Source organism: Gymnodraco acuticeps, unplaced genomic scaffold, assembly GCF_902827175.1.
Source record: "Gymnodraco acuticeps unplaced genomic scaffold, fGymAcu1.1, whole genome shotgun sequence".
Taxonomy (NCBI): Eukaryota; Metazoa; Chordata; class Actinopteri; order Perciformes; family Bathydraconidae; genus Gymnodraco; species Gymnodraco acuticeps.
This window is the reverse complement of record NW_022989985.1, coordinates 831,085-856,125: the sequence shown is the minus strand read 5'-3', so window position 1 is coordinate 856,125 and position 25,041 is coordinate 831,085. Positions and strand designations below refer to the sequence as shown.

The window sequence follows — 25,041 nt, the reverse complement described above, 5'->3', positions numbered from 1 at the left end:
TCTGGACGCGTTGATCTCACACAGCGCCAAGCGGCACAGCAGAGTGTGAGTGTATCTGTGAATCGCTCCCAAGTGCACTCAGACCACACCAGACAATACTCGGTTAACGGAGGGACGCACACGTTAGGAGCGAAACGCATTGGAAGGACTTAAGGCAAAAGCGCTTCGCTGCAAGCCGCATGACGGGCAGCGGGTGAAGGATGCTGTCAAGCCGCTCAGCAGTAGTGGAGAGCGGGTAGTGCATGCCGCGCTGCTCCGGGATCAGTTCGCGTAAACGGACGCCCCGGTTCACCGGTTCCCGGTTTGGAGAGCCGTGTTTGTGGACTTTTCATCACACTGGACTTTTGGCTACGTGTCTTTTCAGTAGAGATTTTGAAGGACATAGGTGGGCTGTATTTATTTAAAGAACATTTCCCCCTCAAAGCTACATAGTTAGTTTTGACTTTACGGCACCACTTGGACTTTTTTCCCCTTGTTTCCAGCATGGGACCTTATACAAAAAGTCGCTCCGGGACATTTTACTTTGGACTGGAATAATTAATTAGCTGAAAGGGAATTGCCATATTTTCGATCAGTCCAAATTTTTTTGTTTGATAGACATTTGTTTTTGTGCCATATTCGCACCAAAGAAATGCGCACAGACACACTTTGGAATATGGTAGGTCACTCATGAAGCAAGTTTAATAACAGTGTTTTATATTTGTTTGCGTAATCAAAGAGAAAAACAATAGCAGTCAAGTGCACGCATAAATAAGACAGCAGAGACACAGTTTAAGTGCGTATTTGGACACAGTCTGTCCTCTCTTCCCTACGCGTCTTTGGAGAAGTTGAAAAACAAAAACAATTTATTCGCAACCATTAGAACTTATCCTGTGATATTAACATTTCATTTTTGATTAAGCGTTTGATCAGTAGATTCATACAAACATTTCAATAGTTTATTGTATTTTTTTAACTTTTTGCTCTTGGAGACAGACAGAAAAAACAGACAGTGTGCCGATGTCTGGCAAACTGGCCGTCATGTGGGATTGATTGCAGGGGAGTATGTTTGGGCTGGAGCAGTTCGGTTCTCAGATTAATAGCAGAAACCCTGGCCAGTCGGAAAGAAACATAAACCACCCGAGACTGAACATGGGCTCCCATTATAAAAGCCCAGGTTTTCACGCTGGAGGCCCACCAGGAGCCGTGGAACCCGGCATGGGTCCTCTGAGCGAGCCGCAAATGCTCGGGCTCAATATGAACATTAACGGAGAGCAGTACGGGGGCTTTCACCCACGGGGCCACTCGGACATGCATGCAGGCGGTGGGCTGCAGCAGCAGCAGCAGCAGCAGCAGCAGCAGCAGCAGCAGCAAGGACCCATGCATGGATTTTTTAACAACCAGCAACCTCATCAAGGACATCCTCATGGCCATCAACCTCACCCCCACCAACCTCACCCTCATTTCAGTGGGAATTTTGGAGGCCCAGAGCCAGGGTCATCTTGCCTGCATGGTGGCAGGCTAATGGGCTACAACAACAATGGCATGGGACCACAGCAAGGCTTTGGAGAAGGATTTGATCCTCTCTCTGAGGGACAGGCAGGGGATGGCTTTCCCCAGCAACAGCAGCAGCAACAGCCGCAGCAACAGCCGCAGCAGCGGCCCGGTAACATGCCTGATTTTACACATCACGGGCCCCCCAGTGGTAGCCATGCTGTCCCTGCTCCCTGTCTACCCCTGGACCAGTCCCCTAACAGAGCAGCATCCTTCCATGGTCTCCCATCCTCCTCATCCTCATCATCTGAGTCTCATGGCCTGGAGCCTCGGCGGATGCCCAACCAGGGAGCAGTAGAGGGATTAGAGTATAACTTTCCAAGTGAGCCTCCATCTGGACATTTTGATGTACATGTATTTTCCCCATCAGAATCAGAATCTCAGTTACCCAATTTTGGTCCAGGAAGGCCAGTTCCAGGCGCTAATTTCCCAGGGAACCCTGGCATGCCACGGACACCAGGTATGCCCAGCACCTCTAAGGGACACCAGCCGCCACAGCCCCAGCAGCCTCAGCAGCCTCAGCATGGAGTGTTTTTTGAGCGTTTTGGAAATGGCCGGAAGGTGCCCGTGGGAATGGAGCCGGGGGTCAATGCAAGACATCCTCTCATGCAGCAGCAACAACAGGCCGGCTTGATAGCCAGACAGAATTCATGCCCCCCTGGCCTCCCCCGACCCCCTCAGGCTGAGCCCGGCCCTACTAACCCTAACATTCTGGACGGAGGGGTCATGATGCCTGGCCAACACAACCAGTTTGAATATCCCATTCACAGACTGGAAAATAGAGGTCTGAACCCCTATGGGGACCCCATGTTTAATATGCAACAGCCAGCCCCTCCTCCCTCCCAACAACCCCCAAATCAGCGACTGCAACACTTTGACTCTCCTTATATGAACATGGCGAAAAGGCCAAGATTTGACTTTCCTAATGCACATGGCGGTGAAGGCTGGTGTGGTGCTATGGAAAACCACCTCTCTCCATCGGCCTACCCCGGCCTGCCTGGAGAGTTCACCCCACCTGTGAGTGAAGGTTTCCCACCAGGTCCGCTGCAGCATCCAGGGCCTGAGCAGCAGTCTCTGCAGCAGCGGCAGAATGCAGCCATGATGATAAAACAGATGGCCTCTCGCAACCAGCAGCAGAGGATGAGGCAGCCCAGTCTGCAGCAGCTGGGCCACCACGGCGAAGTTCCTCCTGGCCCAATGGCTCACGGAGGCCCAGTCGGGAGCATGCCACAGCCCAACTTTGACAGGGAGAATGCTGGCAGAATGCCCAACATTGATGGACAAAATCCTCATGTAACTCAGGAGAACTCCTGGTTCCAAGGTTCCCACCCACCAGGGGAGATGATGTCACGGCGTATGGGTGGAGCGGGTAATGAATCAGGGCCCCACGACATGGGGCTACAGCAGAACGGGGCTGGAATGATGTTTAGGCCTGGCATGGGCATGCAAGAGCCCATGAGAATACAAGGAGATGGGCATGTACAGGCTCTCCATTCCCCGGGCATTCACTCACAATTCAGTGGGAACATGGGCAACCTCTCACAAATGCAGTCTCCAGGAGCAGGGACAGGGCATCCGAATGCAGCAGCGGAGAGGCGGCCAGCTGACTTCCCTGCACCTCCAATGGGAGCACAGCCAACGTTTCCCTATGGGGGGGCTAACCGTCAGGGGCCAGCCCACAATGCTCCCCAGGGGTTGAACACCTCACCAGGGAGCTACCCTCCTCAGTCTGAGTTCCCCCCAGGCCAGCGGCCGTCTGTTAGTAAGCTTGGAGCCCTGTCCCTCGGGAACTTTAGCAAAACCAGCGCTAAAGACAGTGTTTTCGGCCAGAGCTGCCTGGCGGCCCTTTCCACAGCCTGCCAGAACATGATCGCTAGCCTAGGGGCCCCCAATCTTAACGTAACATTCAACAAGAAAAACCAAAATGAGGGCAAGCGAAAACTGAGTCAGACAGAGCAGGACATTAATAGCAGCACATCTAATGGGACTGGCAGTGCTGGACCTGAATATTTTCAGAGCGGCACTTCCCAGAACAGCCAGATGCCTGGCACTGGGAATAGCAACTCCAAGCCTGTAAGTCAAAGCCAGACGGTGCAGGGGGAAGCCAGTGCCCTCTCCCCAAATTACAACATGGACGCTACCCCATGCAGTGAGGGGAAAGCAACAACAGGGAATGGGAGAGGGAGAGGAAGGAGAAAAAGAGACAGTGGACATGTGAGCCCTGTCATTTTTTTTTCTCCTGACAATGCTAACCCTGTTGTAAGTCCAGGCCAGCAGACCCCCTCTGCTGGCATTGGGGAGAGGGGTGGGGGTACGCCCCACGAGAAACACCTCCAATCACCGTCTTGGGGAAAAGGAGGCGACCTAATCTTGGGGGACCAGGCCGACCTTATGTCTTCTTTGGACAGTGGCATTCAAAGTGTCGCTAAGTCTGACAGTAGCTCACCACGAGTGGACTTTCCTGACGATGTCAGCACCCACTATGGTAACGAGGATGAGGTTTCCTCCAGCTCAGATGCAGGAGGGGCCTCAGCTACCAAGCCCAATCGCAGCCCTATGATCACCGGCTCACCCAAAATGCAGAGAACTGACCATGGTTTGATCAATGGACAAAAGCCCCTTGTCATGGGCATTAACAATCATACTACCTCGACACCAGACAGTTATGGACTTAATGCTGGTGGGGGCACAGGGGCCAATGGGCCGAGCCACCCGGGCACTCCTGGGGTGGAGCAGGTACGCACCCCATCCAGCACCTCTGGCCAGGATGAAATCCATCCTCTGGAGATTCTGCAGGCCCAGATCCAGCTCCAGCGGCAGCAGTTCAGTATCTCTGAGGACCAGCCCCTGGCTATCAAAAATGGCAAAAAGAATGGTGACTGTCCCTCACAGAACGGAGACAATGAGCTGGCAAGCTGCAGCCCGGATGCTGGGAAGGGCTCAATGGGCACTATTGACCTTGACACCCTCATGGCAGAGCAGCACGCCACCTGGTACGTGCCCAGTGACAAGGCCATGATGGACGGGTCAGAGGATGACAAGGCCATGGGACCATGGGAAAAGAATAAGAGCCAAAACAGCAGCAAAGAAGGTAAATAAATCATTCCTATATTTCACCCACTTTTCTCTCTCTCTCACACATTCTGTCTCTCACACTCATGCAACACAGGCTAAATGATGTATTTTGCTTTTAAAAATAGTTGATTGTATTTCTTAAATTGCTATTTATTTTATCTGAAATGCAGTGTGACACCACATTCATAATAGATTAATTGCTCTGGTAATGCTTATAATATACAGGACCTTTTGTCTATTATATGCGCCCAGAAACAGCCGTCTCTGTTTAACAAGGGTCTGTGCATTTTAGAGCTTTAGTGTATAGTAAGATAATACATTTAATGCTAGCGCCATTCAAGTCTTTAGAAGGAAAAAAAACGATTTCTGCGGTGTTTTTGTTTCTATAATGTGTCCGTGTTAAAAATGGGATTCAGAGTGGAGCAGTTTTAAATGCCTTCTTACTGAACTAAGTCTTCCTTGTGCCTTTACGACAATATAAATGTATACATTTCTTCATTGTATAGGAACTTCAAAAGAACAGCTCAAGTAAAGTAAACATTTCCTGTGGTTCTTTATCTCGGTTTTCAGGGTGAACAACTACATTGAGAAGATTAATAGCTTTTTGAGGATATGCGTTTGCGCAGCGGGGTTCCCCTCGCCTTGTTACGTGTTTGTTTTTGTTATTACCATGGGATAATACCGAGTTGGTGAAAGTGGATTGATTTTAGATTGGCAGCACAGGATTTCAAGGATTACATATCATTTTGAAAAGAATAGAGCCATTCACTTTCAATTTTATTTTCCGTGGGAAATAGTTAATTTGTAATTATGGTAATATTTTTAAGCATTTAGTTTAAACGTGTAGTTAGATTATTGTTAAACATTTTGTAATTATCTATATGTTTTTGCAACATTATTTATTATATTTGTAATTGCTTCCTCGTGTAGTGTAAAAAATGTATTCCTTGTCTTGCAATGCAAAGTTTGTTAAGGAAACATTTACAAATATTTTCGCCTAAAGGCACAGAGGCAGTTTTTCATCTTAACGGAGATATACATTTTGCAGTTGTTGGTATAGATTAAAAGTAGTTTTATCTTAATATTTGTATGATGGGTCTTAAATCCAAATTCAGGTACTTTTACTGTTACGTTGCTGTTGATAAGCTTCCACTATAGTTGTTTCTTTTAAGAATAGTAATGATTAATCCAATTGGAGTTATTTTCTATTAATATAATTTTAAATATAATTTATACTACTTCATTATTATTATTTTGTTCTTGTTTTTTGATATTAGGCTATGTTGTGTGCTTTGATAGTAGGTGAATATAAAACAAATGGTATGCGTTGTAATGCATTACAATTGTATAATTAGTCTTTTTAGAATATATTTATTTTATTTCTTTATTCATTTATGTTTTTTTGTTATTTTACGTTTGCTTTATTGCAAATATTTGCAAACCAAAGCAGTACACAGAAGAAATACCAACAGTCAGGGTTAAGCTATGATATATGGATTTATAATAATGTGACGGTACTTTATATAATTGAGGAAAGCGCCGAGCGCGTCTCGAGCGCCTCTTTGTTCTGATCAGTGCGGGTGCAAAACGGCGGGAGCGCGCACGGAGCGGAGTCTTGAGTCCAGGCGCATTGTTTATATGAGCGCAGGGTGTCGGGCGCTATCACTAATACCGTTACTTCTTAGAGCACTGTAACTTGCCCTTTCCACCGGTGTAGCATGCTAAGTTCTCCGTCACCCCTATTATAAATCCATAGAAAACTAACAAGCAGTGCACTTTGTAATTTGAGCCATGTGATCAGAACTATATGTTTCACTTTTTCCAGTCATTTATTTTTCTCATGATGTGTCTCCACTGGTCTCAGCTAAATCAGAAGACACATGACAGGATCATTGAATAGTGTGGCTTTGATGTTGCTATTTTTCCACCTATTGTCAAAAGTTTTATTTTAGTTCTACAATTAAAAACTATATTTATATAAAGGGGTGTCGAAAAAGAAAGAGAAAACCCCCACTGATGCCAGGAGATAAGTAACATCATCACTTTAGATATTGATTAATGAGGCTATTCTTTTGAGTCGGAAACCCAACACTGATAAGCAGTCAGCCAGTCACCCTGTTACTCTATCTGTTTTAATTTCTCTGGAGCTGATAGCACTTTAAATAATATCAATTCATACAAATCAGTAGATATTTAATGCAGAATAGTTTTATTTCTGCTCTCATTTCCTCTCCTCTCTTTCCTTCCATCTCCTTGCTCCTTCTCTCCCCTCTCCTCCCCTCTCCTCGCTCAGCCCTCCCTGCATGGACACGAGGCATGCAGCTCTGGAGCGATCGATAGCTAGTTAGCACAAATCACGGCTCCTGACAGTTTCTCATTTGAGTGCTTCAGACAGCAAAGATGAAAAAAAGGGTGGAGGTGTATTTGGGAAGGGAGGGGGATTCGAGATTGAATCTGATGCTTAGGCTACACAGAAGGGAGCAAAATAACATAATAATTTAAGATAAGTCATAGCCCACAGTGTAGTTCCATAAGAGCATCCCACAGGCTTTTCCCACTGCAACAAAATATCCACCTCAGTCTTGCGAACAAATTCTACCATTAGGGAGATAATGTCAGTGACACTAATTTGAAATAAATCAGGCCAATTAATTGTACGATTAGCATTAACTTAACGTGGTCAAGAAAATTGAGGATCATTTTATAATTTATGTAATTCCAGCGACACCGAAAACGTTTTTTTCCCCACTTATAATACATTTTTTTACATAACCATCAACACATGACCTAACTAGTTGAGGTTTTCCAATGGAAATATTCTGAACGGTTATTTTGGTCGGAAATAAGAACGTTTGTTTTTGTAATGAAGTAGATTTGATTTTTGCTTGCAGGTAAAATGGTTCTAACATTCCAGTACATGTATATATGTCTGTTTCTGTCTCTCAGTAGAGCCGACATTATATAATATTAAATAACTAATACATTCAGTAATGATAGACCATAATTAACACATTGATTTTCACATACAAATGTAATATAAATGCCTAAATAAAAAATCTTAATTGAAAATGCATTTAAATTAAATGTTTAATGATAATAATATTGCATAACTTTGACTTAAAGTAGAAGGAGAAATACATTTACCAAAAATGCAAATAATATGAGCTTATTTGTTCCTGTTTAGACTTTAGACAAATCGTAAATAATGCATATTTTTGGTTTTTCACTTGAAAGGGAAGTTATCTGTAACTGCTAGATCATTTAATTTAAACCGGTGAATCATGATGTAGCATGTACGTGATGTTGTGGAGGAGTTAGCTTCAGAGGAGTTAACTGCAGTGAAAGTTAAAGAGCTTGGAGGTCAAAGGTCAGTGTGGTCGTATGAGGTGAATGTTTACATCACTCCATGAAGTTTCACTGTGTGCTCAATGCAAAGTTGTGTGAAACTTTGCGAGTTGATTTTGTATCAGCGCTCTGTAAAAGAAGGTCTACAGGAGTCACAAATATATATTTCAAAAAATAAATTCCATATTTAGCCAACCTCCCCTAGCGAGTACAAGTTATACTCTGCTTATTTGTAGAGGAACTGTGAACCCTGTGCATCCCAGCCTCTCTGTGCTCCCTGTGTGCCTGTTTAAAGTGATGCTTGCTGCAGCAATGGCCCCCTTTGGACCCCACATTTGGCATCCTCTCTCTGTGACAGCATGTAGCTCAAGTTTTTCACCGAGGCGCAGTGATACCTGCAACTGTAAGCTCATGGCCTGCAGAGTCTTGTGTGCAACACGGCATCATGTCCTCCCATGTAGTTGCACGTGAGCAACTTTCCTTGTACGGTGTCAGTTAATATTTGTTTCCCCTTTTTGTGTTTCTTTTACACTCTTCCTCTTCCTTTCTCTTCTATATATCTTAGCCAGAAGCCGACCGTTCATTTGGAAACTCATGCACAGTCGTGATAACAGGCAACCAGCAGGCGTAGGAAGTGATTCAGTTATTTGTATTTTAACTTTTGCCACACACACTGCTGACTTCTTTTTTTATCAGCACAGCTAAAACACTTCACAGTTGACCTTGTGGACTAGTTTCACTCTTCACTCTCAATAATCAGCCCTTAAACAGCTCTAATCATGATCAAATCTCTTTCACTCCGACTTTGACAGGTTTGAAAAGAGGGAACTTGCATCTTATCACACCTACTAGAAAGCACTTAAATCCACTGAAAGAGCCGTATTGATATTTCACCACGGAGAACAATCCTGTGAGACTACCTGGCTTTGACATTTCCGTACGACAACAACCCCACAAATCACACCAGTAATTTCTATTTCCTTTTTTTTTTAAAGAAGAAAGTGATTGGCACATGCCTGAATGTGAGAAAAACAGCTTGGGGCAGTCTATGTTCTTTACCGGTCATTACAAGGTGTTTCATATTGACTTTTTACAACAACACACATTCACCAAGCACCTCGCACACTCCTGTACAGCAGTAATGATAATCACTATGATAATCATAGCAATTAGCCTTCGTAATAATGTTTCCAGAAGTCATAATTCATCCTCAGGCAACTCCTGTAAGTCTTGGTTATTGACATGTCCATGGGAGGGCTTCAAAGAACAGTTAGGGTTTGTCTGTAAGTGCAGATTTCTGAAAAAATAAGGACGTGATTGTGTCTTTCTGAACAAAACTATCCCCGATGTGGACTAGAAAATGAATGTTATCGTGTTCTATTTCTGCTTTCGCTGTTGTATGCATCTGTGTGTGTGCTGGTATGCACGTGAGTGGTTGGCGAAGGGCAGGTTTGTAGACACTGCAACTTGATAGTGTGGATTTGTAAGGTGTAGACATAAAGTTTGATCTATTTAGACTAGGTGTCAGGCTCACGGCTTCAGCCCCGATCTCAGGTGTCTCGCTCGGTGGAACACGCTCCCTTAATTCTAATGTGTTGAAAATATTTAAGAGTATTCACTTGACTTGTAAATAGTGCAGGACTGAAAAGCGCCCATCATGCATTTAAAGCTTTTGGAATTTAATACAGCGTGTGTGTGTGTGTGCGTGGATTTGTGTTTGTTGATATTTTAGGTGCGTGCGTGCGTGCGTGCATGTGCGCTCTATGTTCTCAGGCCTTTCGCAAGACATTGAGCACTAGTGACAGTCAAAGGAAGCCTATTAAAGAAGCGTGCTTGTGACTGATGAAGACAGAAAAAGATGAACAAAGATGTCAGGCCTTGCTGGATTTTTAACTCTTCAAAATAGCAGCTCATCCGGTGTTTTGTTTTCCCTGAGGAAGGGTGTTAGAATAAAAAAACTTGTCTCAGCATGTGGTAAATATTCTCCTTGGATGCAGCAGGAAATGGAAAACTGTTTATCAGGAAGATGCACAGAGCGAGGCGTTCAAACCTTCGATCATGGATGTCTGTGCCCCCCCTCCAAATGTCCAATATTTTGTAAATTGAATTGCAAAAAATGACTCCAGAAAGGTGTCCTGGGTTCCCATTTAGCCCGGTATACAATAACAGTTTTTAAAAGGTGTGTGTGTTTTCAGGTATCTGTGGAGGTTGTCAGGCTGCCAGCAGCAGTTATGTTATGTAGACACACAGGTAGTCGTCATCAGGCGCCTTTCATTTCTATTGAGCAGTTGACAAATGGATTATGACATTGGAGCTGTTTCTCCTGGGTGACAGACTGAGGGAGTGATAAAGAAAGTAGAGAGATTTCTTTTTTTAAGAACATCTGTAGTTTTTCTCATGAGGCGAGATGGCTGTGTAAAAGCTCTGATTTGCATTTACTGAAGAGAAAATAAATCAATTTAAAACATTTTCCATAATATCATGCTACATGAATATTGCTAATTCTCAAAGCTGGTGTGTTTAAAGCACACATTAATCTATTCATCAATTTAAAATATGTCCCCACATAATAAAGTAATTAACACACCAGCAAAAGAAAACGTTAAGAATATAATTTTGAAATTTCATTTAATTACACAGCAATCTCTTTGCCCTTTTTGCGATTCACAAATTGAAAATTCCCACACTATTATTTTCATCATAAACAAAATCCTGTCATGCACATGCTTCTAACCTCAACATTGCCCCTGTTTAAACATGTGGTTGACCTTTTTCCAAATGGATGAAATCACAGAAAGTGTTGCAGCTCGATGCTGAAACAAAATAGAGACAGCGAAGTAGATCAATATGTCACCGACTTGGACGACATGCTGGACAGGTCCTGGACATGGTTGTGAGTTATGAAAGAGGCACTAAATCACATCCCATGTTCTGATTTGTGTCTGGTTTCCTAAGCACTTCTTGCGGCCAGGGGGGGAGGGGGGTGTGTGTGTGTGTGTGTGTGTGTGTGTGTGTGTGTGTGTGTGTGCGTGTGTGCGTGCGTGCGTGTGTGTGTGAGTATGAGAGGATGGGAGGATGGGAAAGGGTGTGTTGCTGGAGAGAAGTTAACGTATGCTGGGGGCAATGCCTGCCTGGGCACGTATTTTCTCCATTTATGTTGCAGGCCAGAGAACAGAGAGGAAATTCAAACCTAAATAACCCCTGTGTAAGAAATGCCCCCCTCTCACTACCTTCAGATATACTCTCTCAGAGGGAATGGTCACTTGAGTGGGGATTTCAGGGAGCCTCATGTGCCCCCTACCCACCCTGGGGCACAGGATACTCGGGGGAAAGTAAATCTGTTAGCCCTAATCATCATATTTTCTTAAATATAACAGTACTAAAGGGATATTAGGTTTTCATGGTAGCTTAATTATTTGGCAGCAACCTAAATGTCCTGTCACTCTTAAAACAGTCATGAGAGGAGCCTTAAGTTGTTTATTTCCAGAAAATAAGGCGTTGTCTACGGTTCCGTAGCTCTCTCTTTTTTTCGACTTCGACTAAATCCGACTTCTTCTCCGTGGATTGTGATGGGTGTTTTGTGCTGACAAAGACGGAATCCTCTCACAAGGCCATAGTGGTAGTTGTTATGCTAAAGGAATCTGACCTGATGTCACACACTGTCATAGGAGTGGAGGCCTTTGGGTGTTTTTGTCAGTGAGCGGAGCCTTCTGATTGGGCTGGTTTGTGTTTAGAGAGGACGGGGTCACGCCCTCAGGAGCACGAGGTTAAAGGTGAAGTGTCGTCATGGAGGTATAGGGCTTGGGATAGAAAAGGCAGAGGCCTGCCGCATGGGATTGTGGGGCCTAGGAAATCAATGTGACGGCTCTGAAGAACATGCTCCAAAGAGAAGCTTTGAATCTTCTGTTGAAGAAATATATTCTCTGCCCTACTTTTGTATTTAACAAATGGTGACAATATCTGTGTCAGCTTCAAAAGGTGACTGTCATTTTCCTGACTGTTGTTTTTAGGATTAATTGAAAAAAATAATTGCATACTTATTAATAAATTGCTAGAAAAAAACACAGTCTCCAAGCAGCCGTTGTTTACCTCCCTGCGTTGCTTGGAGTGTGTTGAGTGTGTGTGATATGACATGTAAACCCGTGTCAGGCCGTCAGCTCCCAGACACATTGGTGTCATCCCGACAACCAAAGCTGTGCGCTGTGCTCCCAGCCTTCATGGCATTCAAGCTCCACTCATCTCTGTAAATCGTCTTTGGCTGTGTCTGTGAGACGTTCCAAAACCCCACTGCAATGTTTGTGTGTATGTGTGTGTGTGAGCTTCATCATCAGGCGCTAAATAACAAAGTACTGCACTCAGGGCGAGAGGTATAGGGATATAAGTGCATCACATTAAATTCAGTATTTACTTAACACATCACAGTGGTAATCTTGCCTGGCTGTAATGTGGTTAAGGATATTTAGGTGTATTTGTGGCTCCGCGCAGCTGCTTGCGCTGTTACTGTTCCCTCTTTATTAGGTATTTTCCCCCTCGCTTGTTGATGCTAAGCACTTGTTCCCCTCAGATGAATAGGCTATTATTGAGATATTACCGCGTATATGAATTCCACGTTAGTCAATGAACAGCCATAACAAGATAGATCTTATTATATATATAAAAAAAAGATTTGCCTGCTTGTGAAATGTCATGGTGATTTGCGATTTAGACGTGATTTCACACTGCCGTTTCCACTTTTGAAGGAATGCGCCACCATGGATAATGCTTACAATTTAAGAGTAGTTTCTTGATTTGTCCATAAAAATGACATCCTTTGAATTCCCTTTGGCTACCCTTTAATACAGGCTGATATTTTAATCCTGTGGTCAAGTGTCTGGCTTATTTTACTAGTGGTGGATTTAGCAGATGCTGTTAATTACAAAGTGTATCGTTACAAATGGCAATTGGCCTGTTCCGAAGCACTTATTGTTTTTAGCTTGAAGAGCTGATAGAAAAATTCACCATTATATAAATATATATCATTTTTAACAAATGCATAAAACAATAATTGATGAGCTAATACCTGGTCTTGAATACTTTGATTATATAATTTGTGAATCTGCGTGGCCTAGAAAATACGGTTATCATATCATTTGATAATGTGTTTTTATTTCTCAGTGTATTTTCCACATTTTGCATTGAAGCTTAGTGGCGAGTCTAGCTGAGAATGCGTGTGTGTGTTTATGTGTGCATGCTCGTGTGTGTGTGCGTGTGGAGCAGCAGCTGAGGGCTGGTATGGCAGCGGCGGCAGTGGTTGTCGTTATGTGTTTCTTTGGCTGTGTGTGTTGTCAGTTTGCTGTGTGTCAGCAGTGAGCCAGGGGAACGCTTGGCTGCCTATTCAGGCCGGTGCGGACCCTGCTGTGCCCAGCTAGCATGAGCTGCTGGCGGACGCTTGAGGGCACAGCGCTGTGAAGAGGGGAGTGTGAGTGGGTGAAGGGCTGAGGTGCGGTTGAATATAGGCGGAGGGGTTGATACTGGCAGGGGGTGGGGATCCGCCATGCTGAGGTGTATGACTGGACCCTCTGGCAAATGTTAGATCTTGTCACCGCCACCACCATCACTGCTCTAAATCCTCATTTCTTTTTACCCCCTGCAAACCATAACCCCCACTAACACCACGTCTGTAGTCCTCAGGAGGGAGATGGAGATAGCGAAATGTAGAGAGATCGTCAGTCAGAGTGAAACTGGGAACAACAGGAGGCTTGGCTGCCTGACCTTTTACCAAATCCCCCCCACTTTTCCATTCCAGTAGTCGCAGCCCAGACAGGCTGGGGGGCAGGCCTGCCTGACTGCCTGCATGTCTGCCTGCCTGCCTGCCTGCCTGCCTGCCTGCCTGCCTGCCTCTCTTGGTTGTCCTCGCTGCCTGGCCTTGGTTGGCCAGCTCTTCCCCGCCTGTGTTTTGTTAGCACTGTGTCACTGCTGCCTCCGTGTCTGTAAAAGCAGAGAGGCAGGGAGATGAAAACAATAAGCAAAACAAAATGAAAACAGTTTAAGTAGCAGAGAACGATGAGTTAAAAAGGGGGGAAATGCTATGGAGGTCTGCGCGGCGCTTCTCCCTCCCTCAGGTGAGCAGCAGACTGACTGCAGTGTTGTGATCCGCAGCCTCTGTGCCCAGACTGTCGTCTATCACAGCCTCTCCCTGCTCTGACACATGTAACTCAGCTTGTCAGAGCTGTTTTCTGCCTGTCTCTACACTCAGACACCCTGAACATTAAAGCTCTGTCTTTGTGCAGCACACTGATCCACTCACTATCCTCATGGAGCAAGGCGCTCTTATTCTTTTTTAGAGAGGAGATGGGTGAATAAGCGGACTGATTTTAGCAAAGGATCCCTAACATCTTCACAGATTCCTTTTCTGTGCTTTGGGCTTCCTTGAAGGCAAAACCAAAAGCACAGGATGCAACACAAGTGTCATAACACATAGCCCCACCATTACCTCTTTCCTAGTTGCTGTGTTTCTCTTTTCCCTGTTGTCTTTTGTGAGTCTTCTTCAAAACTTTTCCCCATTTCTGCCCTCTCCTCCCTCAGTAGGCCTGTCTCTCAGCAGATGAAGTGTGACGCTGCGCTTCTATGTATAGTTTAGTCAAGCACTTCCTGTCCTCGTCAATCTTCCCCATGACTAATTTCTTCGTTACTCGGCACAAAGTGATTTTTCTCCATATGTGAAGCACGCATCTCAGACGTCAGCATGAACTCTGTGGCGCAGCTGATATTTTAGATGAGTTATAATCAACCTGTGTATGGATTTTCCTGTAAGATTGGTGCAACCATTTAATATGAGGCTCCACACCTTAGTGACACAGGGTCGATACCGTGGCATGGTCATTATACCACTAAATTGGGTCAAACAGGGTTAAAGGCCAGTTTTCTCTGTGCCCTTTAACCCTCTGACCGGAGGTCGTGCAGGAGCTCTGCAGATTTGCACGCCTGACTGAAGGTGTGTGTGTGTGTGTGTGTGTGTGTGTGTGTGTGTGTGTGTGTGTGTGTATGTGTATGTGTATGTGTGTGTGTGTGTGTGTGTGTGTGTGTGTGTGTGTGTGTGTGTGTGTGTGTGTGTGTGTGTGTGTGTGTGTGTGTGTGTGTGTGTGTGTGTGTGTGTGTGTGTGTGTGTGTGTGTGTGTGTGTGTGTGTGTGTGTGTGTGTGTGTGTGTGTGTGTGTGTGTGTGTGTGTGTTCACTTGTTTATATCAGGGATGAGGAGGAGGAGTGTGAGCAGAGGATGCTTCACTTACAGCCTCCTTTTCTGGTGGTATTGCTTTGGGGGGGGGGGGGGTGGAATAGTGTTGAATTAATTTCACAGTGCAGATTTAGAGTGGGAAGTGAAAATGACACTGGTTTAATTAAAAGTGTGTATTTTAAACGGTTCATCTGTATTGGATGCCAATAGCTGGAAGTTGTTTTTCATTTTTCTGGAGTCTTAATTAACCTTTTCCTCTTCTTTTTCTTCTTCTTCTTGTCTGCAGAATCAGAGCTGTCCCAGAGTAAGGCTGGAGCCGCGACCCCAGGTGGAGGAGGAGGAGGGGTAGGGGGAGGGGGAGGAGGAGGAGGAGGAGGAGGAGGAGGAGGAGGAGGGGGAGGGGGAGGGGGGGGAGGAGGAGGAGGAGGAGGAGGAGGAGGAGGAGGAGGGAGCAGTGGAGGGAACCACCTGCAGTGCCTGTCAGTCCACTGCACAGACGAGCTGGGGGACAGCAAGGGCCGAGGGGGGCCCGTCTCGTCCTGGCGCTCTCTCCACTCTGATATCTCCAACCGATTTGGGACTTTCGTGGCAGCACTGACTTAATACAAACAGCAGGCCCAGCAGGAAGAAGATAAAGAAGATACAAACGAAAGAAAAAGCTTCAGAGACAAATAATGATGTTGAAGATGATATAGTGTTGAAGAGGCAACTGCGAGCAACTCCTGCCTGTTCAGGGACAGAAAGACATTTAAACTCCTAAATGCTAACATGACACTCACTCTCTATCACACATGCAAACACACTCACTCACTCACACACACAACACACACACACACACACACACACACACACACACACACACACACACACACACACACACACACACACACACACACACACACACACACACACACACACACACATACACACACAAATACCATGTTTTTTCTGATACGTGCAGTCACACTTTAGGAATCTCACACAATGTTGGACGATGCAGCGCGGGCTCTACTCAACAATGCCCACATCTGGAAAACCTCAAATCAATATTTGTTCTTATTTTTATTTTCTTTGTCAAAGAAAAATAAAGAAATGTCAAAGGAGGAGAATACAAAAACCAGAAGAGGAAATATTCAGTTGTCATTGGCTTTGATTGTATACCAGCGTTGAGTTTTGTGATGCGACCATGATGTCATGATCTTTACTCGGTTTCTTATTACAGCCCCTCTCACCTCAGTTAGGGTTGCATATTTAATGTGTATTTTATCACAATCCCCTGAATTTACATCCTCAAAAATATACACAGAAATTGAGATCTTCCACCTCGGACTCACATGAGGCCTACTGGTTCGTTAGAAGTGGCCTCAGCAAAATGGGCAGAGTGGTTTTGCATGAATGTAACTCAACTCCTTTTTTGTGACCATTTCCTTGCTTGTCTAAGAAAGATTTAACCTCTATCATTTGCTGCTCTTAATCATTTATGATTTGTTAAATAGTTGCAAGAATAACCCTCATTCTCTCCTCTCACTCACCTCTATCAACCTTATGAGCTCAACCGCTTGCATACAACTCAGCCAATGAGAACTGAAAAATGGAGATCAAGGGATTGTTTAATAAGGGAATTGAAAAAAAAAGACTATTGGTATTGCACATGTATAATAAGAGAAAATTTGCTGTGTGTTAGGCAATCTTGTAATCTTTAAATAAAGCTTCTGTTGAATTTGAATTTCTGAAACAATAGATGGAGGACTGTGACGGCAATTTACGAACTGATTTTTGTTTCTTTTTGTTTTCTTTTTTTAATAATATGTAAAGTGCAGTCGTCTGTTTTCCTGCATATTGTATATATCTGTATATGTTTTATTGAGTAACTAAATAACAATAAATATGACGTTAAAGGTGGCATTTGTTTGTCCTTTGGCAATTTATTGTGTGTCAGGCATACAATCAAAAGTAATTGTGTAGTTTGGTATTCTATGCACAGTAAGTGTTATTTTCTAGTAATATTTAAAGCTGTAGAATGTTTTGTGTACCATGAGGATCATCAGTGAATTGCAGATGTGCTACTGTACATCCAATGACCTCGATGTGACGGGGAAGTGAACGGATGCACAAACTGTCTCACATTTAATCCACCCATCCTGCCATCTTTGCTCCGATCCTTTAACATATGATTTATCAGCAATGGCACATGTACTTTCAGGTTAGTCTTCAGATCATTGCTCTAACCTCTATGCTAACATTTGCAATCAATATCATTCTTAAAAACTATCTGCAATATTTGTATTTCTCCAATGTCAAGTCTGCTCAGGTTTGACTGTTGTTTTTGGCGACCCTAGACCATCTCACCATCCGCTCCTCACGCACGCACGCACGCACGCACGCACGCACGCACGCACGCACGCACACACACACGCACACACACACGCACACACACACACACACACATCCCCTCCTCCCCCACTCCCCAGGCCCTCTTTGGCTCACCTGCTCTTTATTGGCCATCTGCATGGATGCTTAATGCTAATCAATAACTCCCCTGTGTGTCAGCTCTGAGGTGGAGGCGTCAATGCTACCTAACAGGGCTAGTGATCAACCTGCACCACTGCTGTCTAGGACACACACACATACACACACACACACACACACACACACACACACACACACACACACACACACACACACATACACACACACACACACACACACACACACACACGCACACACACACACACACACACGTTATTCAGGTGTGTTTGTGCTTGCTGCTGTACCCTCTGCCTGCTGTGTAGGATTGCAAAGCCTGTTGTGAAAGTGATGCTCAGAGATCTGCGGCGTTAGCAAACAGCAGACGCTGGTTTTGTGAGAGCCTGTCATGTCACCTGGGAGGCCCTGTTAAGCGAGGGAGTGTGGGGGAGAAAGTGGGAAACGACTGGGGAATAAATGCTGATTACAATGCTCACTGAAATTGAAGCTGGAGATTCTGTGCTAGGTTTAGTCACTGAATCAGTAAACTATTGTCTGCATACATAAGACATCTTATGCTTTTGTGTACACAACTGTTTGCATGTCATTATCTTTGCTAGACACTGTTTAACTCTTAATCCCAGGACGGATATAAAACCGTTTGGTGGCAATTATTTTGTCACCTTTCTTTTGTTCACAGGGGACACAATGTATAAAGGACAGCAGGTTTAGTCATTAAAGACACTGGTTTGACAAGTGTTTGGTAATGCCAACACAATAGACCAACAACCAATTAATAGATTAACAGGTATGTATTTTCAGGGGTGTGTGTAACTGCTTACGGATCAAAAAGGAATCCAAGTGGTTTACTTTTGTTGACTTAACTTTGTGCTTTGTATTTGCGCAAGCCAAGGTGTCTAAATATTCTCAAAAAGTCACCTCAGTGTGTGTGTGTGTGTGTGTGTGTGTGTGTGTGTGTGTGTGTGTGTGTGTGTGTGTGTGTGTGTGTGTGTGTGTGTGTGTGTGTGTGTGTGTGTGTGTGTGTGTGTGTGTGTGTGTGTGTGTGCCAGGAGAAGTCTGCAGCGACACAATACCTGCCTGTCTGGTTTTGCTAACGTCCTTTACTGCAGGACCGGGGCTTGTGCTCACAGCTTTGTGATGAGCACAGACATTTGTTGAACACAAGGCTATTGTTGTGTTTCTGACGCTCTGCTGACTAGTTTTGCAGCCCTGGAGACGCAAGACGAGAATGGATTTCAGTCGAAAAAGGCGTCCTCTCCAAGAACCTATGTCAGTAACAATGTGTCGCTGTTATAAATCCTGATTCAACAATAATTAATAACCAGCGGATTAATTGACGTATGTCATTCCAAGCTTTAGATTGAAAAGTTACCCTGTTTTCCTGAACATGCATGCTGCATAGCTACTGAAAGGAACAGTGACAAAGAAGCCTTTCGATATTGGCGCCGGTCAAGATGTATGGCGCTGGATTTTTTCCTTCAATGGGCTCCTCTGCGTGGCAGCCATATTGGGAGGGAGAGAACTGTGTGGTCGCCTGAGAACTTGCGTGTTTCCCAGCCAACGTGCATCTAAAGAATAACAATTTCACTAGCCATGAAGACCATCCATGGAGCCATGGGGGCCGTGGCCAGAAAGCTCGGGCCAAACACTCTCCTCTCATGCAGCTTTCTATGTACTCCTATAAATACATCTCCTATTTGTATAGAGGCGATATGCATCTTTGGGAAAATACCACAATGTTGACTTAAGAGCACCCTCTACACCCCCTCCTCCTCTTTTACAGCTCCCACCCCTGTCCAAACTCTTTCTACCCCTTACTGAACCTTTCACTGCCTGAGAGAGAGAAAGAGAACGCAAGAGGGAGAAGGAAAGAGAAATGAAGGGCGACTGGGAGTAAAAGAAGTGTCTCTTAGAGGCCTCCACGGTCTTTAAGCCACTATGGTATCCACCAGAGCCCTCACATACACTCGGCCTCTAAAGGGCTTTTGTCCTGTAAAGAGGGGGTTTGGCTAAATTGGGGGTGCTTGTGGATCGGCGGGTGGGATTGGGCTTGGTGTAGTATATTTGGCTCCCACGTCTCCATCACCGGAATGGTAAACTTTTTTTTTTAAAGCTAAGGAATTGAGAGGTGGGGTAAAGGGGGCTCTGGTTTTTTCGGGGGAGAGAGGTTTGGAAATCTTCCAAACAGTGCCTTTTTGCTTTCAAAGAAGGCTCCACTTGTGTAAATGTGCTCTTTGTCCCTTGGCCTATTGTTTGAATAGCATTGTGGACTTTTTGTGGGAAGCTCACAGGGGCCTGGGGGGCCTAGGAGGCCAAAGAGGGACCAAAGGGGGCTTTGCCTGAATGACTTGGACCCAGGATGATAGGGCTGAGAAGGTACAATTAAGAAATGTTCAAACACGCATCACACATTAACATTTATATACACAAACACTTGCACATTCTTAAATACAAAGAAACACTCGCATATGAATATGAATTAAAGGTATTGACTTCCTAAATGAGAAAGTGTTAAAGTTGGTGAGTTAAATGTTAACATGACAGGACTTGTCTTTCCGAGGACTCTCATTGAGGGTCCCTCTTCGCTGATAGACACAATATGAAAACAGTCTGCCTCCCTCCCCCTATAAAGGGATTTTTGACAGAGCCGAGTGTCTGCGGTCTCTCTCAGCAGCCAATTCATGACTTCCATCTGTCCTCTTTAAAGGATGCCGGCAGGTGGAAGAAAACCACGAAGCATTTGCGTCGGGGACCATTTAATCTCCCAGAGTCCATAGGTCAGTCAAGTAAAATGTTTACCCATGTTGTAAAGCTGTAGAGTTTAGGTATATTAAAAATACTGTGAGTGTGGTGGATCTGGGATATGGTGCAGCCAATTTGAATAACATGACTTTGACTTGTGTTGTGATAAATTCCTTATAATATAAACTATTGCATCATTCCAGAACACATCAGTTTGTAATGATGTAATACAGTTGTAGTGATTCTATGTTGGTGCAACAGGTGCATTTAGTTTCACAGACCACAAGCAGACTTACATTCAAATCCAATGAGGATAATCCAGTGATGATAAAATAAGGCCTAGTAAATCTCTAAATTCCATGTCCGGAAGGTCTATGGCCGTAGTTTCTGTTACTCTTGCCCTCTCTATTTGTCTCTAAATACCCGTCACAGCCGTATTGCCAAACCTCAAGCCTTCCCTATCCTCCCCACAGTTGGTTAGATACTCTCCTCTCTGCTGGGCTCTCCTCTGCTGTCATCACCAGTGACCTCTCTTTCCTCCGAGCCCCCCTGAGCAGCACTCAGGCTTTCTGCTGGAAGGTGATTGAGCATGGCACCCTGCTCCAGCCCTGTCCTGCTTTGTCTGGGGACGTGTGCCTGTGTCAGGAACCACAATTAGTGGGGCGCGTCCCCAACCATTAATCACAGAACAGTCCTGGATCTCAGCGCAGCGTAGCCCACAGCTTCACTCAGTGACAATTTGCTCAGCATCAGCATCCATATGTTGGCGGCTATTCAAAAAAGTGAACACAGCGATATTAGATTCAGCATGTTTGTTTTTTGTATCTCTTATGAAGTCTCAGCCATCAATGACTCACTGTAGATACATTGTAAATACCTATAAACTACCCGAAAGGAGCCAATACAATTGTAATGCATACTGTTTTAGTTTTAATTGTCTTTTAATTGAAGTGCATTTCTAACTAAAATTACTAACTTTCCAACCAAGATCAGATTAAACCTGGCGTTTTAAAATATTGTCTTGACAACTTATCGGTGTAATACTCTACTGCTAAGATTCAGCAATGTTTGTTTTTTGTCGTCTGATGAAGTCTTAGCCATCAATGACACAGCATTTAGATACATTATAAATTAATCGACCCAGAATTGACAAAAAAGAAGACTATATATTATTAATGCATACATCTTTGTTGTATTTAAGTTTATTTGTATTTCAATTTGTGCGCATTTCCAACTGAAACTAACATCTATACTGCCAACTTTCCAGAGCTTTCCTTTCCTTTTTTCTGGGACTCTGAATCCTTCCAGATCTGATCAAACTGTGCACCTTAAAAGCTCTGCTGACATCTGAAATATATTTAAAATGTCTAAATCGATGAAGCACTTTACAGACTCAGATGCAGCAGACAATGCTTTCCAATGAGGACATGGAAACAATGCATGCATTTTGCAGAATGTCCCCGAGACAGAGGGCAAATACGAGCCTGACCTCGTGAGAGAAAAAAGACACATCCTCAATTCCCTTCTCACCCGGAGTATTCAGATCAATACTGTGGCAGGATGTTAAATATTTGTCATCAGACGATCACACATTGATGAAACAAATCAATATATGATAGGAGGGAATGAGGCAGGGCTATGTGCTTGCTTACCTAGCTCCTAAGGGATGGGGAGGGAAGGAAAGATGGAGGGAGATGGAGATTTGTGGCTCTCTGGGGATGAGATTTTTCTCTTGGGGACTATCTATTTTCTTTTTTTTTGTAGATGGGGGATAACCATGAGGGAAAAGATGAGGGGACTTGTGTGTGGGGGTGTGTGAGTGTGGATGAAGAGATCTCTCTGAAAAAATTCTGGGCGCCGCTGTTAAGTTGAAGCCTTTGTACTACATCAGTTAGCTCGGCTCTCTGATGCCCACCATTCATTCGTTACCCACATATATGAAGACAGCACATAGATTATGCTCACAAACCTAAACATATGTGCTGAAGTGCATACACAAACACCCACACACACTCTTTATCTCTGTTTTGAACACACACTACTCTGTATGCTCCTCTTCTCTGACTGTCTTTATTTATCGCATAATGAATTTTGAGGCCAGTCTCTTTCGATCTCTCTCTGTCTGTTCCCCTTGCTTTATAAAAACAGAGGAATGAAAAGCAGCCAGATGGTAGCTCAGGCCTAATATAAAATCAATACACTGCCTCCAAGAGAAGTGAAAGGGGAAAAAAAAAGAACATTCAAACACCACGGATGCCAAAATAGAGTTCTTTGGTCTTTCCTTTTTTCTCCTCTCGCTCCTCTTTCTTTTGCTCTGTCTTTTCATCTGACACACACACACACACACACACACACACACACACACACACACACACACACACACACACACACACACACACACACACACACACACACACACACACACACATACACACACACACACACACACACACACACACACACACACACACACACACACACACACACACACACACACACACACACTTCAACCACGGTCACCAGCTTTGAGTAGACTGGAACTTCCCCACCTATCGTCTCCCAACTCACCAAGTGTCTGTTCGTGCGTGCGTGTGTGTGTGTGTGTATGTGTGTGTGTGTGTGTGTGTGTGTCATCCCAAGCACACCAGAATGTCAGGACATCTCATTGGGCAGCAAATTGAGAGAGAGGAGGAGGACATGGCAGAGATAGCCTTTGAAGAGGGAGAGGACTGAGGGCCATTGAAAAGTCATTAGGGTAATGATAATTGGCGCGGTGAATAAGCAAAGAGAGAAAAGGGGGAGGAGAGTATGTGTGTGTGTGTGTGTGTGTGTGTGTGTGTGTGTGTGTGTGTGTGTGTGTGTGGAGTGGGGTTAACAGATGCAAAGAGGTGATACGTTACAAGTTAATTTGATTGACAGCCACATGTCGGATGGTGAAGTTTGTGAACCTAGATGCACCAGTGAAGTTTTCCACGCTTGTTTTATGTGAACTAGAGAAAGATTGTATGCTATTGAAATAGTGTGTGTGTGTGTGTGTGTGTGTGTGTGTGTGTGTGTGTGTGTGTGTGTGTGTATGTGTGTGTGTGTGTGGGTGCGCGCGTGCGTGTGTGTGTGTGTGTGGTGTGTGTGTGTGTGTGTGTGTGTGTGTGTGTGTGTGTGTGTGTGTGTGTGTGTGTGTGTGTGTGTGTGTGTGTGTGTGTGTGTGTGTGTGTGTGCGTGCGTGCGTGCGTGTGTTTGTGTGTGGGTGCGTGCGTGTGTTTGTGTGTTTGTGTGTGTGTGCGTGCGTGTGTGTGCGTGTGTGTGTGTGTGCGTGTGTGCGTGTGTGTGTGAGGGGAGCAGTAAAGCCTGTCCCCTGGTGACTGGGCCTGCTTGCCGGGTGACAGATAGCCCAGGGAGAGAGGGGACACCAGGCTGTTTAGCTGATAATTAAGGGGGTTTTATCTTAATTTGAGCTGTTACTCTCCTGTGATTTATGAGTTTCTAGTCCAGCCCTGCTCCCTTGCTCTGCCCCTTAGCATTGGGAACAAGACAAAGAAACCTCTTCTGTCTATACACATACACTGTAACACATGTACATGTGCATTATCTCAAACTCTGAAGCATTGACACACAAACTGATAATTATACAAGGCCCAAGGAATATATTTGCGCATTCATTCTCAAAGGAGTACAAAAGCACACACTATCAGCACACTGGCTGATTGATATCTGCCTGCAGTGGCGCAGCAGCTCTCTCGTATGGCCTTTATTCATCCTCAGACAGGCTCTGGTGGTAATGAATCATATGAGAAAAGGGGCTGAAGCTTTAACCTCTCACCGGCCGACCCAGGAGAGAAACAGAGCTGCGCAGGATTGAGTTCCTACGAGGTGGAATGACCGCAGGCAAGAGTTAACTCGATCTTCAGCTGGGTGGGGTACAGGGTGAAGAGAAGGCAGGGTGGAGGAGTGGGGGGGTAGTACAGGCAAACAATGCAAGCCACTGTTCCCAACCTATCAACCCCCGGGGTCACAGAGGAGAAGACATGCTAGTGCAACCTCATCTCCTCCAGTCACCTCTCACATAAAGGCCGGGGATTTCTCCTGCGCCCCGGCTCGGATGTTGTTTTTACCCAGATTGTGGGTAGGTCTTTGGCCGGGCTTGTTTCAAGCTGCGTGGTAATAATCCCAAAGGTATTTGGCTGGAGGGAGGGACCTTCACACCTCTGTCAAAAATGGTGGAGAGCAGGAAGAGTGTGGGCATTGTTTCGAGTGTATAAGCCAAGACTTCAGCCAGGACGTCACACTCTCTGTTTTTACCTCATATTGTCTTTTGTCTTTCTTGATTGTCTACATTCAGGAGATATTTTTATCTTGCAATACACCTATTAAAACGGACAAAGAACTTCTAGGAATGTACTTTGTGACTATGTTGTCTCTACAGTTGTCAAAACAAGTTTAAAAATAGTTTGACAAAATAATAGAATAGTACATCAAACAAGAGGAAGTCCTCTGTGAAGGAATTCATACATGTTTTTCTCTTTGTAGAAAAACACCTAGTCAGCGGACATGTATGTGCATGTGTTTGAGACTGTGTGTGATGTACAACAGGGTTAGGTGTTCACCGCTGGAAGTTCCCCCATTGACCCTTGACCCTTATGAGTCAAAAAC

General features: G+C 44.6%; 1 protein-coding gene across 1 annotated transcript; it reads left to right on the top strand.

The window, feature by feature from the left end:
• On the top strand, positions 1–17,068 carry mn1b (meningioma 1b). Its single transcript, XM_034212542.1, has 3 exons — positions 1–4,624; positions 15,452–15,493; positions 15,593–17,068. Exons 1-3 carry the CDS (start codon positions 1,045–1,047, stop codon positions 15,766–15,768), a joined length of 3,798 nt encoding a protein of 1,265 aa, XP_034068433.1. The 5' UTR covers positions 1–1,044; the 3' UTR covers positions 15,769–17,068.
• The last annotated feature ends 7,973 nt before the right edge of the window (positions 17,069–25,041 follow it).